The sequence below is a fragment of the Echeneis naucrates genome, chromosome 19, assembly GCF_900963305.1.
Source record: "Echeneis naucrates chromosome 19, fEcheNa1.1, whole genome shotgun sequence".
Taxonomy (NCBI): Eukaryota; Metazoa; Chordata; class Actinopteri; order Carangiformes; family Echeneidae; genus Echeneis; species Echeneis naucrates.
In genome coordinates, this window is record NC_042529.1 from 1721282 (window position 1) to 1737496 (window position 16215).

Below are 16215 nucleotides of genomic sequence, written 5' to 3' on the forward strand. Positions count from 1 at the left end.
TTCATCCATCAGGAGAAACATTGACCTTGGACTGGACGTGGAGCGGCTGCGGGGACTTGGTGGATCTGGGCCCCAGACAGAGTCAGCTTGTTGCCCTGAAGCTGGAAGGTGACGGGTTTACTGCCCTGACATGACGACACAGGTCGGCCTGCCAAGGAGGCGAGCTGGGCTATGCTCACAACCTCACCAGCTTAGGAGGGAAAACGGAGAGAAACTTTACAACCCATCAGTTAGAAGTGAGCTGACCATCAAAGCAGTCCAAGAGCTATTAATCACAATCTTGGAGAAAGAAAATGATGCTCTTACATGGCAGCCTGGCTTGCATGTCTGGACTGAGCAGAACCCTCTGGGGCATCACGCTGCCGGGGGTCGGATTGGCATGAGCGGGGATGCTGGCGGCACAGGGAGCAGCAGGAGGCCGTACAGTCAGCACTGGCTTGGGTGTGCTGGATCTCACTGCAGTTTGAGCTGGAGGATGCAACGGTGGGCGCGGAGTGGGGTTGGACGCCACCGAACACACCACTACAACAAATGGGGAGAGAAAATAATGAGTGCTCCGGTCCAACTGTGGCATCAGATGATAGAGAACCACAACAAGCAATCAAAAATCAATAGCTAAACAAATGCGTTACTGAGAATATGTTTGTTGATGCTTTAAAAACAAGATATTTCTGCTTCTCTCTTTTTCCCCTCACGTCTTTTTTGGGGGGGTTCGACTTGCCTTGTTGTACGACAGGAGCAGGTGCAGGAGCGGCTGAGGCTTCAGTTGCAGGAGGCGGTCTGGGGGTCTGAGCTGCAGGGGGCACGGAGCAGGTTGGCTTGTTCATCAGCAAGACCGGCCTGTTGTCACCTTTAGGAGGCGGTTGGAACATCCTAAAACAAACAGGCAGAGGAACATCAGCGTCTTTATTCATTCATTTCTTCACAACAAAAAGCACGAGCATCAAATCGCCCCTCCTTCTCCACGTCAGTCTTTGTACTACTGACACCTTTCAGCAGCCTAGCTTGAAGTACGTTCAAGTATTGACTGACAGTTGTGAGTTACCACCTTTAACTTTCCCCCGTCCTCTCATGGCTCAGAAGAATGATGGCGTCTGGAGAAATTCAGGTGTTGTGTAGCCAGGAGATGTGCATTGGGACTCAAACACAATGTGCTCTAATATCTGCTGCTTGTGTTATTTTGCTGTACAGAGAGAAAACAAGACTATAAAGAGTATTTCCTCAAAGAGGGCTCCATCCCAGCTGCTCTCTCAGACTGATTAGACATTTCAAAGTTAAATCAGACTGAACGCTGAAGTGGATTCTGCTCTGACTCAATGAGTCCAGGTCTCACGGGCCTTTGACAGCACCTCTCCACATTAAACCTCAGGAGTTTAATAAAACTAGGGATTTCTAATTTCTCTACTCCACTAAAATTAGTGGGTATATCCGGGTTTTTAAATGAAGGTGAAACTGCTAATAAAAGCCGATTGACCCCTTTTTCACTGGAGAGGGTTTGCCTTTCTGTCCGGACTGAGGACACAGCTGAAGGAGCGACACTACAAAGCACACACACCAGCCGGTGAATGTCCAGACCTGCCAATTGTGGCCTTTTCCATTGGAGGCAGATATTAGCAGGTCTTAGTTGGTTTGTTGATCAGTACAGAAGGGGCTTAAAACCTTTGATGTTCAGATATGGATGCTCTTGTTTGACTGATGTCTGTAAGCCTTTGGAGACAGACACATGGGTGTTTGAAAGAATGTCTGATGGAAGAAGATTCAGAAAACAAATCAATTTCACTTTCACTACTATAACCATCTGTCTTTGTTCACGCTGCCATCAGGACTATTGACAGATTGTCCAAATTTAGTTGAGTGCCGGCAGCACTGGAGCAGTGATAAAGGCCTAATGCACCAGCTTCTACACACATTGGAAACTTGATCTGTCTGAACAGTTGTATTCCCCATCAAGAATGCCAAGATCAAGGTGTTTAACCTTTCAATGTCCACTTCTTCAGGAAAATGTTAAGTTAGGAATATTACATCATTTCAGTGGGAGAAGCAGGACATAGAGTATCTAGACAGGCTGTTGTTTGGTGCCAGATAATAGTCAGCTTTTCTTGGCTGAAACCTCGAGTTTTTAAATGGAGCTCATGGCAGACCGAACACCCTGAGGTGACCTTTAGAAAAAGCACTTAACCCATAGAACATTGACACCTAAGAGTGAAAGACGAGCTGATGCGGGATCAGTTCCATTGTCAGTGAGCATCAGTATGGACTGTTTACCTGTTGACCTTCATGCGTACTGGTTTGGGTCTCGGAGGGGGTTCAGGAGACTCCATAATCTCCTGAATCAGCTGGCGGCTGACCTTGTGGCACGGCAGGAAGACATCCGCCTGGTACCGGGACACCCGGTTTTCCATACTGACGAGGTTAAACAACGACAGGTCGCAGCGCTGAGGACAAAAACATAAATAAAAATCTGAATAAAAAGGACTCAATAATTGAAATTTTCTAACAAAAACATTTTTTTTACATTTTTATTGAAATGCTGACCTTGAGAGGAGAGACATCCAGGGCTTCCTGCACCAGGGAGGCTGTGTGAAAAACAATGCGCTGTGTGATGAAGGGAGACTGGATGGGTCGAGGGTCAAACAGGTTGGGATGGTTGCACACTTTGCGGAGCTGCATGAGGATGTTTATCACAGACATGAAGTGACCACTAGCCAGCGTTTCCCGGGTCCTGTGAACAGGATGGTGAATGAAGAAACTTGTACTTGGTATTTAATTTTGAATCAAAGATGATGATTATTTGATGCTTCAAGCCTCTGAACCATCAGTGGATATTTACTTTTAGTTTGGTAAATCCAGCTACACGAATACAATACTTTGTGATTTTATTTCCAGATATTTCAGAGAGAGAGCGAGAGAGTTCAGCTTTTTATTTTTATAAAGTTACTGTATACTGGATCTTATTCTCAACTTACGAGGCCTGTGCCATGAAGTCGTCATAGAGGAAGCGCTGTCTCTTGGAGAGGCGGCATCGAACCACATGCTCGTATTTCTTAGGCATCTGCTTCTCAACGTCAGCTTTGATCCTCCTGAGCAGGAAAGGCCTCAGCACCTTGTGGAGCCTTTTCACCAGGCCCTCGTTGTACTCCTGACTGCCCTCGATCATTCCCGTCAACGGGTTGGAGAACCACTCCTTGAACTCGCGGTGCGACTGGAAGACGTGGGGCATGAGGAAGTGCATCAGAGACCACAGCTCCATCAGACTGTTCTGCAGAGGCGTTCCTGTCAGCAGCAGACGCCGGTGGCTGCAATTGTCAGAGAAGAAGTTTAGATGAAGGTGGGAAGATCTCCATCAGTGCGTATTTCAGTGGAGTGCATTGGCTGATTTTTTAGCCACTTAGACCCAATAAGCTGTAAAATCAAGTTGGCTGTAATGAAGCCATAAAGCTCCGCACAATTGACTGGCATGTTTCCTCATTTTCATCCTTGTGCGCCCGAGAGCCTAACTAAACACTATAGCGTCTCTCTGTCTCACCCTGTGCACCTTTAAAGAAGATCTAAAACTGGAAGCTTCGACAAAATGAAATTGCGTGCTTCCTGTTTGGGAAAGGTCTGTGTGACAGTCATGATAGCAGGTTTATCTGATTACAGCAGCTCTAATAAGACACCATTTCAAATGTTAAGATTAGCAGGCTTAACTTTCACATCCGCTCATCCCTCTGGCCTGTAGGTAAACAGTTTAGTGTTCAGACTGTGGATTGTGGCGATGCATTTGAAGTCAAACGTGGCTAATAGTGAAAGAGAGAATGGTTGAAGCACTACAGACACTGAAGAGGGTGTTTTTTTCAGTAAATGTGAGTTCATAGAAATCTATCCTGCTTTTGATACTTGTTAAGATTTTCCATGCACAAGTCTGATTTTCAAAAAGATTGTTGGAGATGATGATCATCTATCTCTGCTGGGTTATGATGTCATAAATTGAGCAACACTCGGTGTGAGTCTTGTGTGTTCGGGGAAAAGTGGGTGCATGGATCTTTGCCGGGCTAAACAGTGAAAGAACTGATCCAGAAACACAAATGTCAGCATCACATTTTGCTCTGTCATCTTTCCTTCTGCTTTCCCAGGAAACTATTCTGCGTGTGACCCAACCAGTCTGTTATAGGGCTGCTTAACCAATCAATATACAATGACAAATTTTTGGGAAAAAGGTCAAATGTTCATCCAGGGCAATCTGGAGTTTGTTTTTTGTTGTTGTAGAATTTATCTTAAGACTTGAGTTAGTAAAGATTAAATAAACAACTGTGTGTGGTTATTGGGATTATTCTTAAACCTGCAGCTGAGCAACTGGCACCTCCTGTTTGATTTACATTTGATAAATTCTTCAACAAAACTCCATTTTCATGCACAATAAACCTTGCCAACTGTGTTGCATAGAAAATACAGTCACTCATTGTTCTGAATATTAAGACCTGCTGCTGTTAGGACTGAAAGAACATGGTGTTTATTTTGTCTTCAGCAGCGAGAAAAAGGGATTTATGAAAGAAGTCCTGACATGCAGGTACACAGTAAACGAGGTATGCATGCCACAGTGATTATGAACAGCTCATGTCTCCTGAAACAACTAAAAGGCAGATACACTGATAAACCAATAAAAAAAACCAAATAAACCAAATGAAGCCAGTTCAGCAGTGATCTGTTTATGGATCCACTGCTTTCGATGTACTGTTCAGGTATGACCATCCGTTAACTCTCAAAAAAAAGAAGCAGCAAATAAACCTATTTCACAAAAATATCCAACTATTACTCTTCACAATTACAGTGAATCATTGATGCTACAATTACTCATTTACAGCTCCACGCTCAGCTCTACCGACCTGTTGAAGTTCAGCAGGCTCTGCCAGCGCTGAGACTTGAAGTTCTTGATGTTCTGAGCCTCGTCTAGGATCAGGTAGCGCCAGGACTTGCGTCTGAAGGCCTGGTGATCCTGCAGCACCAGCTTGTACGAAGTGATGCACACGTGGAAGGCGTTTGGCTTCGTCCAGCCCTGACAGAGGAAGACAGGAGAAGATGAGGAGAAATCAGCTTGTGTCTGTTACAATATCAGACAGACACATTTAGTTGCAATTCAATGCAAACAGTTGTGCTTTTACTGTTGCTCACTGAAAGTTTGCCAAATGCAGAAAAAAAAAACAAAAAACTAAACAAAAGCACAGCCTGAACTGAATTCATTACCTGTCTCTTTAACTTTCTCTCTTTTTGGCTACCGAAGTATGTGAGGATTTTAAATCCTGGACACCAGCGCTTCAGCTCCATCTCCCAGTTGAGCATCACACTGGTGGGGACAATGATGAGGTGAGGGCCCCAGTTACCTACGCAAAACACAAAAACAACAAAATGAAAACCATTGTACATAAAAAGGAGAAGGAGAGGAAGTTCAATAACTGTAAAAATGAGTCATCATGAACTGAAATGAGCTACACCATTAAACTGCAGTGGCACAAAAAGTGTAACGAGTCTGTCTGCTACCTTTCTCACAGGCGAGGTGAGCGAGCAGAGCGATAGTCTGAATGGTCTTTCCCAGACCCATCTCATCAGCTAAGATGCCATTTAGCTTTTTCTCATACATGGTGACCAGCCAGTCAAGTCCGATGTGCTGGTATTCTCGTAATGTGCCGTGGAGCAGGAACGGGATGGGGGTCTTGACCTTATGTTGTAAGAAAAGATGAGAAAACTATGATCCAGAACTGCACAAGATTAGATCTTTTAACTTAAAACACACAAATTAGACCCAGACAAGTTTTTTTCCTCCAAACTATTGTTTCTTAAAGAAGGAAGATCAGCATTTATCCTAAAGACCGACCTTCGTCGTGGCCAAGGTGTAGCCTTTGGGCTGCAGGCTCTCTGCAGTAGCAGCAATATGGCTGATTTCTTTCTTTGGCCGTGAGCTCGAGGAAGGAGGGCTGTGGTCTCCCTCCTTTAGCAAAACCTCCATCCCTTCGTCTCCACAGTCATCATCATCATCATCGTCCTCCTCTTCTTCACTCTCCTCTTCTTCCTTATCACTGTCATCCTCCTCTCCACTGTCACCCGGTGAATCTGAGAGAAGATGTTTTTATTTTTGGTAATAAAAATGGCAAACTATCTTGAAAAAGAAATATTTCCCTCCTCAGAATTTGCTCTGTCTCTGGCCTGTCTGTTCAGGGGGTTCATACCTGAGGAGGACGTGTTGCTTTCTACGTCACTCTCGTCTTCTTCACTCTCCTCTTCCTCGTCCCCGGACACCTCAGAATCGGAGCTCGCTTTAGAGCCCGAAGCAGAAGGTGCCTCAAAGTCTGAGGCGTAAGCTCCTTTGTACTTCTCCAGCAGCTCCTCAATACTCATATCACCTACAGGAGGAGCAGAGATGTGAGTTGACAACTCCTATTACGAATAATCAGGAATAAGAAAAGCTCCTCAGCCTTAAAAGTCCCCCCCCCCACCTTCTTTGGCGAGTTCATCCAGTTCCTCTGCATGATCCATATTTCCCTCGACTTTCTCCTGGGCTGCGATGGTGTCCTCCTCATCTTCAGCTGAACAGAAAACAAATTTAGATTAAAAAGGTTAGGTGAGGTTAGATTTACCAAAGATAGATTTTCCAAAACGTGTACAACCTTAACTGAAATCTTACCATCTTCTTCATTGGCAGTGAATTCTCCATCATCATCTTCCTCTTTACCTGATGAAGAGGTTTCATCAGAGCACTCTTCCTCTGAGCCTGAGTCCTGTATAATGCAATAGTTCAGTAATTAAATGACAATGACACTGTAATCTGTACTTATGTTGATATTTAAAAATGTAATATGAAAAGTTCCAGTTCACACATAAGCCATATGAAAAAAAAAAAAATAAATAAATAAATTATGGAATCACATTTGATATATAATAAGAACAATAACTAGAAGTAGAAGACTCATGAGCAAGTGGTACCTGTGGCAGTTTGAGGGTGCTGAGTAGCTGGTCCAGGGGCAACATGCCCTCCTCCTTCAGCAGTTCAATCTCCCTTCGATGGCTCTCAGCGTCATTCCCCTCCTGCTGCTCCTCCACCTCTATCGTCTCTTCATCATCCTCCTCTTCACACGGAGGCTCAAAGTCTCTGTCTATGTAAAGAAAATAAACTTCTTTTGTAGAAGGCATTGTAAAAAAGGAAAAATACATTTCCAAATAGTAGAGTGTGGCACACATCTCTGTTGGTCGGGTTCATATTCAACCAGACCAGACGGCAAGGTTTCAACCACAATGTGCTCAACCCCAGAAAGAGCTGAGGATGGATGAATGGCTAAATCAGAGGATGCTCTCTTGGTCCGTGAAGAACAGATATTCATGATGGTCGTTTTCCTACTTCAATTTAAAACAAAGGTGCTGATCTAGTTACACGCTGAAATGAATAAGGTCCTTTGGCTGTCTGAACAAACCCAAAATCAGAAGGCACTGTTCCCCTCCATGATTTAGGAATCAGCTGCCTTTCGTAGGAGACCAGTTTGGCCAGTTTGACGGGCCCACACCTGCGAGTCATCGAACGGCAGTGCACAGAGTACCTGAAGACATGTTAATATCTGACAGAGCAAACAGGCTTAGCACCACTTCGGTCCATCCAGAATGCAGTAGAGCTCAGGTAACAGGGTGGACTTTTCACAGACCCATGAACAAATGTTCGATTCTTTCCTGAATGCAACCTTAACAATGTATAACAGCTTTTTCTTTCCATTTTACCTCAGGAAGCTTAGTCACATTCCGCCATTGGTGTGTAGCTATGACAACGTCCCTATCTGAACCAACTAATCTGCCCTTAAAGTACTTTCAGTGCTCCAAAATTGACACCGTTTGCTCTCTTTATAAGGAAGAAGAAGAATGAATAAATAAATCTGCTTACCATCCTCATCCGCAGGAGGCGGGAGGGATTTTTGGGGAGTCACAGGGACAGTTTCAGCAGGTCTGCTGGGTGCGAGTGACTTGCTGAGAAGATCTGAGTATTTCTCTGTCTGGCCAACGATGAAGTCCAGCTGAAGGTCCAGAGCTTTTTTCCTCTTTTCCTCCAATCGGGACTGCTGCTTGTATTGCACCACCTTCACAGATAGAAGTGAAAACACCACCTCCTTATTTTCACTCCAAAAATATAAAGACAAACGCTAGAAACTGAAAGCTAAAGCTCATGACTTGACTTGTTGAATCTGAAAAACAACCAATCCTGATCCTTTCAGACTCTGTAGCTGAACACCACAGCAGAATGTTTTGTTTGCTCGGCCTCTGCAAATAATCTGTACCTTCTCAACGCTGCTCCAGAAAGCTCGGACTTCCTTTGCAATCGAGGAAGCAACCCTTCTGATTTTAGCGTGCTCGTCCCTCTTGGCTTTTTCTTCTTTTTGCCTCAGCTCCTCATGGTGTCTCATCACCATTCGTACCACCTGATAACGTTACATCAGAGAAAAATGCGTCATCGTCCCGGTGTGCTAATAACATGAGGTTTTAATAGTTACATTTACACGCGTGCTGGGAACCGTCTTCCGCTACCTTTCTGGCCACGCCTCGCTTCCATCGGCGCTCTTGGGCGAAATCAGCAGAGAGCCACTGCATCTCCTCACACAGGTAGTCCCAGTGAACTTTGGGTCGTGGTGGCTCCGGCAGGCGGGTGAGACGCTTCATTGACCAGAAGCCCTCTCGCTTCAGTGCCTGAGTTCGATGCTCAATGTCTGCTTCCTGCGGGGAAAATGACGATAAACCGCTCAGTAAATCCTGCGACACTGTGTTCCTGAAACTGATGTAGGTTTGAGTAAAAAATAAAAATTACATTCTACAATTCAGAGTCACCAAAAGCCAGAAAAGCTTTTCTTGTGGTTAATAATTCTGAAAGATTAATGGAGCAGAAAAGGCACAACACGAAAGGTATATGGCAACTACATTGAAAAAGGATCAGTCACTCCTCATATACGGAGAAAAATTTCAACTATTTCAGCATCTACATAGATTTTCTGTTTGGAATTTCTTTCAAATAAATCAAGATGTGAAGACTAAATTAATCTGCTGAGTGAAAATAGTCTTTAGCTGCAGCCACAGTGCTCACATTTACAGTGAATTTTTTTATCCAGACCAGATGATTTAGCTGCCAATTAATGTTTCCTATTGCATTTCAGTGACTGTAGATACAAGTGGCTCTGGAGTAAGTGATGAAAGATTTCGCCTACCTTCTCATTTGTACACTTGAGAATTCATTCCAAACATCAGGAATCAGAATGAAATCAAATCATTAGATTCCCAAAGATATACCTGGGCTTATCATTGTGAGTCATGGCTCAAGAGAGTGGCAGCATTAAGTGTTTGTTCATTATTGTTATTCCACATAGCTCTCAGTCTCCACCGTCCTCAGTATAAGCCAACCAGACAGAGACAAATGAAGGAGGGGAAGCCATCAAAATTGCAGATTGGAAGCTGGCGGTCTTAAGAGTGAGGCCTGAGGGACTCCTAAATTATTCAAGGAATAAAACCTATAAATAAATAAATGAAAATCTGAGGATATTCCTGTAAAGGTGCTTTTGAGAAAAGGTCCAATCACATTCAACCATTTTGGCTTCTTCCCGACTGCAGGAAGTTTAAAGACTGCTGCCAGCCAAGTTTTTTTGCCAATTCAAAGCCATTAGTTTGATTTAATAAGAGCAGCCTATTCAAAGCATTTAACCAAAGAAATCGCACATTTACTCTCTCTCACTGGCACCTCAGACCACCTGTGGAAAGTGTCATGGCCTTCAATAATGTAAATTCTTTTGAATTCAAGCAGTAATCCTGCTTCTTTACTCCTGTCAAATAAAACAAAAAACACAACAGGGACTTTTTGGTGAACTCACATGTTTAGCCAACTCTGCCATGTCCGTGTGACGCTCTCCACGGGGTCGCTGAGGAGTCTGATCCAGAGGGGAAGAGGACAAACTGTAGGCACCAACAGAGGAAGGAGAGACAAATTTGCCATGTGGACCCCGCAGAGGCGAAGACCTCTCCCGACGCGGCATGGCCCAGTCGCTGAGGGGGGAGGGCCCGGGGTAGCAGGAGGAGGTGGAGGGTGAGACGGGAGATGAGTTAACGGTGACCCTGTCTGCAATCCACTGCCGCACCTGAAGCCCAGAGGAGGATAAAGAGCAAGTGTTTGAAAACGTTCACCGATAATGCAGCACTACCAACAATAACACAAGCAACATGCATAGTGCCAAGTGTTTATAAGAAGCAAAGACAGACATGCTCCTGAATCAGATGGGTTCTCTGTCTGCTCTCTTCTTATGCAGGCCTGAAATCATAACCTATTTGAAGTCAAAGAAAAGCCTTCTGAGCTCAAACTAACAGTGACAGAACCTGACTACGACGTGCCCGAGTGTCTTGATGAAAGGAGCCTTTCTGGGTGTCTCACTGCCACCACTTACCTGAATGAACCGCGTCTTTCTGCCTGTCCAGCTCTGTCCAGGCTGGAAAACACACATGGCTTAGCATGCAGCCAACTTAAAAGAATTTAAAAAAAAAAAAATAAAAAAAAAAATCACTAAGTAATAAAGTGTCATCAACATGGATGACAGGCAGATGGGTAGAATAGTGAACTGACTCCACATTTAAGGAGGTAAAAACATGCCAGCAAAGCTGATATGGATCACAGAAGCATATCATGACATTGTGGGTTTAATTTAATTGAAATTAAAATAGTGCATCTGATTTCAACTAAGAAATATCATCCTACTAAGATCAGTGCTGATTTTACAGCTCTCTGAACAATTTTATAAAACTGTCCTCTGCCTGAAAGACAACATCATCAGCACAGCCTGAAAATCGGTCCTCTAATACATGCTGTGACCTGGGCGCCTCAGTAGCTGCTGTGGAGGAGCTTCAATGTGGCATTTGATATATCATTCCGATTAGAAAGTTAGATCAACATTGCCCTCAGGGTGGGGGGCATACAGCGAGGAACAGCTAATAATTTTAGTGTCATCTTAATCAGAGCTGAGATGAAGACTTCACATTTCACCACTGTTGTTAAGCAGAGGTTGAAACAGCTGTTTTGTGTTGGCAGCCAAGGACAAATGCTTTAGAATTACACCCAGTGATTCACTGATGTGTCATTTTGGCTTATTTTATGATGCAGACAACAATTTTCAAATCCATATCTTTTGTCTTCCTGCCTTCAGACCAACAGCTTCCTTTCATCCATCCCTCTCAGTTTCTCTGTGTATTTGATAAAAAAGTAAAATGAATCAACATCCCGTGTTCTTTATGAAAATACCTGATGTGGCGAGCTCGGAGAGGTCATTTCCCCTTCTGTTTTGTCGGCGTCGGGCTCTTCGTCGCTGCCTTCCTCCGGACTGCTGACCTGTCCCGACGTGACCTCCTGAGCCTCTGCGTCCCCCATCGGGTCGTCCTGCTCCATGTCCTCGCCCTCGTCCTCTGCATACAGGGAGTTGGGCTGGCAGATGGGGTTATGAGGACCGACCGATGTCATCCCGTCCCTGTCTGAAGCTGGGAGCATGTGAGGGATTGGAGGTGTGACGACATCATCCTGGGAAATGACTTTGCTTGCTGAGATTTTATTAACGGTTAAGGCCTCTTTGTCAGATTCGTTTGTTGGGGAGACAGATGCAGTCTGGTCGAGCTCGAGCGTGAGACCACCGCTCACAGCGGGCGGCTGCACCTTGACATGCACAGCAGCCGGCACTGAGTTTTGACTGACGGAGCACTGCACCTGGACTTTGTGGCTGCTGAGAGCCACAGATGCACATAAAGAGTCTGCTGCAGAGACAGTTTGGGGAAGGCACTCCTCAGACATTGTGCCAGGCCAAGAGCTGTTGGCGTTGGCCAGTTTGCCGGCCGCATTCTGTTGCTTGGACACCTCTGCCAAAGGGGAGGGTGAGTAATTCAGGGGAGGAGTTTCTCCTGGATTGAGGAGGAGCAGCTTTGGATTTATAACATTAGAGGAGCGAGTGGTGCAGAAAGCATCTGAGTTGGTTTCTGTGGGCACAGCAACAGACTGAATATTCTGGGATGGCATCTCTTTGGTCCCTTCAAGTGAAGAAACACAGGCCTCAGGCTTTGTGGCACTTACAACAGTGACTCCTGGGGTCTGAATTAGGGAGGGCTGACTTCCTACATGCGATACGTGAACTGAAACAGCATCGGACGGCTGCATCGCTACTTCTTCGCCGGTAACCACCGGGGACACGAGAGATAACGAACCAGCTGTTGCTTCAGCCTCCTGCTTTTCAGGAGCAGTGTGAATTACATTAGAATCACTCACCTCTGTTTGGTCTGTGACTGCTGCACTGACCTGTGAACAACTTGTCACAATTTGTGTGCTGGTGCCTGTCTCCTGAACATTGAATGAGTCAGTTGTAACAGCAGCTACTTCAACTAAACAAACCGCACTTGAGTTTGCCACTTGAACAGCTTGGTTCGCATCGAACACCAAATGCTGTCCGACTGCGGCCACCCTCGTGTTTTGTATGGATAAATTATGAGAGTCACTGTTCGCCTGTATTTTATTTGCATCCTGTGATGAAGGCAAAGGCTGCTGGGAAATGATGACAGCATTGCTTTCGTTGATTGTGTGAATAGATGGCCCAAGGTGCATCTCTAGGTTCTGTTTGACCGCATACTCTTCAGAGTTTTCTAGTAAAGCGTTGAATAGGTTCACCTCGTATCCTGGAGACTGAGGCAACTGTGCGCTGCTGCTGGCACACACCGTTTCCTCAGCAACCTCCTCCACCAGGCCGCAAAACTCGTACACCTCCACCGGCTGCGAAACCAACTCCATGTGCGCCTGAACCCGCTCTTCGTACAGCTTTGGTTCTGCTGTAGAAAGATCTGGGCTCAGTTCGTTAACAATGGCAGCCTCACAGACGCTGCCGTCCTCCCGCTGCAGGAGGTAACTCTGGTTCAGCTGCATGGCGGACCAATCTTCGCTGATATGAGCCTCCTCTCTTACGACGACAATTTCTTGAGTTTCGGTGAGCTCTGAAACCAGGGGCGTCTCTGTCATGGCGAGTGCAGGAGAAGGATGAGCTGTTTCAATAACCTGCCCCCCCTGCAGAGAGACCACTATGCCTGTGTCGAAATGAGGAGGGGGAGCGGTGCAGGGTTTTGTTGGGACGTCAGATGAGGATGTGTCAGTTTGCTCTTTTCTCGCGCTGCTCTCCACCTGCTCTCCTCCGAGGAGCCCACAGCTGCTCTGGATGTCGACGCCTTCTTTGTCAGCTGTGTTGCTGAACTCTGAGCTTTTGTTGCCAAAAGTGTATAATCCAAGTGTTTCTCTTGACTTTGGGGTCTCAGCTGGAGGAGTTTGGTGCGTTTCAACAAGAGCTTTAACATCCTCCAATGTCTCAACTGATTCCAAAGAATTTCCTTTCTGCATTTCTCTGACATCATTTGAGATCTCTTTGTTGACTTTAGGCTGTGTTTTTGACACGTCAGTTTGTTTAATCTCACTACAGTCAGAAGAGGGTAAAGGGAGCGGGGACAATTTTGAGTCCTGTTGACCATCAGTTTGCCACGCATCACCTGTGGGAGGTATATGGCTGCCTGGATTTGTGTGATCAAGTGAGTCCATGTCGGACTGCACCGCAGCCCCGTGCTCTGTGCTGTCTTGGAGTTTAACACTAACACCTGATTGTGGGGCAGAGGGAGATGAGTCTGTGAAACAGATTTGAGATGGGGATTGCGGGAAAATATCTCTGCCCGTCTGCTTTTTTTCAACAAGTTCCACATTCGTTTCAGTCTCTGGTTTATATTCCAATCTGGCGGACTGTGTCTCCTTTGTCCCCCTGATAACCATGAGTCCAGCACCTTCTTTAGGTGGCTGAATCTGGTTGGTTTCACTATTTGAGTGCCTTTTCTCTGTATCAGTTTGTGACCCGTATTGCAATTCTTGCACTGTGCTCTCAATCTTTGCATCAGAGGAGAGAGGAGGACAAAGGGGCATCTCAGCAGAGGAGCTACAGTCCTCAGTAAGTGATGTTGGCAAGGATCTTGCAACTCCAACAACTTCATCAACGCTGTCCTCTGCTGGGCCGTCTTCTGAGATGCTGTCCTTGGAGACAGTGCCGACGGGGAGAGTCTCGGGAAGTGCTGTTGCAGAGGTGTTATCCATCCCGAGGTGCACCGAGTCGGTGCTTTCTGGCAATGGCACAGTGGACGGACTGGTGAACGGAGGGACTGGGCGGGGGGCAGCTGCAACCGGCTGCGGGGCATGCCGAGGTGACTCCCCAGCCACATTCTGTGCAGCCTGGGGGTTGCCACCCAGCAGATCCACAGCCGGAGAGGCACGCTGCCGCGCCGCCTCCTCCCCAGAGCTTCCTTCCTCTGTGCTGCCCCGGCTACACACTGCACCTGGAGGTGGTAATACGGGAATGTTAACAAAGTGTCTGGACGAAGTGGGTAATTTATTGAACCCTGAAAAATAAATAGGGAGACGACAGAGTAACTCAGCACAAATAAATAGCTCTTGTGGAGGTAACGTAGGCAGCCACAGCTTCTTTTTTAATTAGAATAAAGGACAGTATATCCTCCTCACCGCCTACCAGCCATCGACTCACTGTCTTACAAAAGACATGAATACTCAGACATCTAGTTCTAGGTCAATTTCATTTTATGAGAAAAATAACCAAGTTAATCTTGAGAAAATATAATGAAGTCCATAACCAAGTCTTCTCCAAACATTGCATGTGATGTTACATCAAAAGTAATCAGAAAGCAGCATCATCTCACCTGTCTGTGGTGTGAGACACAGATCTTCTGTGCTTTCTACTTCCAGGATGCTGAAATTAGGGTCCCCTCCACATATTCTGAGGAGGCAAAGAACACAAACAGATGGGTGTCAAATTAGCAACTACACTTATAGGTTACAAAGTGCACAACTTTATAACCTTGGAAAGTAACTTGTTTATTGAAGTATTATAACTTGTGTCCTCACTTTATTTTGGGAGGAAATTGTGTATTTTTAGACAGATTTAGATGTTTGCAAGCAAAACTAAAGATGACTTTCTGAAACAGGATGTTCATACAAATGCAGCTAATTTTATATTCTTTATTCATCATGCAAAAAAAAAAAATGTAAATTATTTCAAATTACTGATTGTCCTTTAACAATTTCATGCAATTGTAATAATTTCAACAGAGGTTAGCCAGGGGAAAAAAGTCATCATTTATGACTCTGGACAATCTTTTTTGGAAAGTTTTCACCATTTTCAGCCAAACAACCAGTTGATTTTAAAAATGGGATTCAACAATAATGAGAATAATTCTTTGAAGCAACAATGGTTATTATCATTGTATTAACCAACCACAACACCAACATCCTGCTCTTCATTCTCGTGCTACAATAATCTCATAGTATACAACAGTCAAATTTACTGCATTGAGGACTTTTAACTTTTAATGCATTAAGTTCATTTTCCTGATTCTATTTACATACCTCGACTCAACTAAGGGCTTTGAATACTTCACGCAATGCTGCAGGTGTGTGAGGATAACAGTGACGGCTGCAATGAAGGAACTAAAGCTGGAGTGAATTTCATCACAAATGCAATTAGTAAACAAAAATGTCCCAGTGTGTCGGACGATGAGCGGCTTGTCACATCACGAGATCAGCAGCAGCAGCATTCACTCAGAGAGCTAAAGCTAGTCAACTTCTGATCGGAGCTGCTGCACCTGGCTGGCTTTCAGTCTGGTTATCTTGCAGCAGTAATAAAATAAAAAATAAAAAATAAAAAATGTGAAGCTGCATTAAACGACAGGCAGCTCCGAGTTGCATTTGCTGCAGTCGCCCACAGGAAGGTGTTAGAAATTCTGCAACATGCGCTCTCAGGCTAAAAGCCGGTGCCCAAACGCGCGGGCCTCCGACTCATTCATTTCATCTCCTCTCCGGTGTGAATGTTTTCGGTCTGTGCCTGCGGGGACTTTGGAGGAAAAACCCCGTGTGGCCTGACAAAAACACACCTTTTCTGCGGTAGTTGTGTGTGCAGCGAGCACAGCCCGGATGAAAGCATGAAATACGAATCGACTTTTCATTCCTGGTCGGAGCGGAAAGTGGGGTCGTGGTCTTTCTCCCTCTCTCTCCATTTCTTTTCTTTTCTCCCCCCCTCCCTCAATAAAACCCCCCACACAGTTTAGCCGTTAATGTGAACGCCTAACGTTACCGGTGTTACGTCGAAGCCCCCCCTCTCCTCT

At 45.2% G+C, this 16215-nt stretch overlaps 1 protein-coding gene across 2 annotated transcripts in view; it reads right to left on the bottom strand.

Annotated features, from left to right (window-relative positions):
• srcap (Snf2-related CREBBP activator protein) overlaps nucleotides 1-16215 on the bottom strand; it is a 30157-nt gene that overhangs the window by 12652 nt on the left and 1290 nt on the right. Inside the window, exons 1-21 of one of the 2 annotated variants that reach the window (XM_029527215.1) lie at nucleotides 15461-15612; nucleotides 14755-14831; nucleotides 11282-14376; nucleotides 9867-10130; nucleotides 8539-8724; nucleotides 8292-8432; nucleotides 7901-8093; nucleotides 6958-7127; nucleotides 6659-6752; nucleotides 6471-6560; nucleotides 6204-6377; nucleotides 5852-6087; nucleotides 5518-5695; nucleotides 5224-5360; nucleotides 4866-5035; nucleotides 2967-3296; nucleotides 2536-2722; nucleotides 2266-2435; nucleotides 722-873; nucleotides 307-522; nucleotides 26-190 (exon numbers count right to left, since the gene is read on the bottom strand). In XM_029527215.1, coding sequence (XP_029383075.1) covers nucleotides 26-190; nucleotides 307-522; nucleotides 722-873; nucleotides 2266-2435; nucleotides 2536-2722; nucleotides 2967-3296; nucleotides 4866-5035; nucleotides 5224-5360; nucleotides 5518-5695; nucleotides 5852-6087; nucleotides 6204-6377; nucleotides 6471-6560; nucleotides 6659-6752; nucleotides 6958-7127; nucleotides 7901-8093; nucleotides 8292-8432; nucleotides 8539-8724; nucleotides 9867-10130; nucleotides 11282-14137 — 6109 coding nt within the window. In that variant the 5' untranslated portion in view covers nucleotides 14138-14376; nucleotides 14755-14831; nucleotides 15461-15612. Of the gene's footprint in view, nucleotides 1-25; nucleotides 191-306; nucleotides 523-721; nucleotides 874-2265; nucleotides 2436-2535; nucleotides 2723-2966; nucleotides 3297-4865; nucleotides 5036-5223; nucleotides 5361-5517; nucleotides 5696-5851; nucleotides 6088-6203; nucleotides 6378-6470; nucleotides 6561-6658; nucleotides 6753-6957; nucleotides 7128-7900; nucleotides 8094-8291; nucleotides 8433-8538; nucleotides 8725-9866; nucleotides 10131-11281; nucleotides 14377-14754; nucleotides 14832-15460; nucleotides 15613-16215 lie in introns of those variants that run through there. The other variant, XM_029527214.1, reaches the window with a different exon arrangement.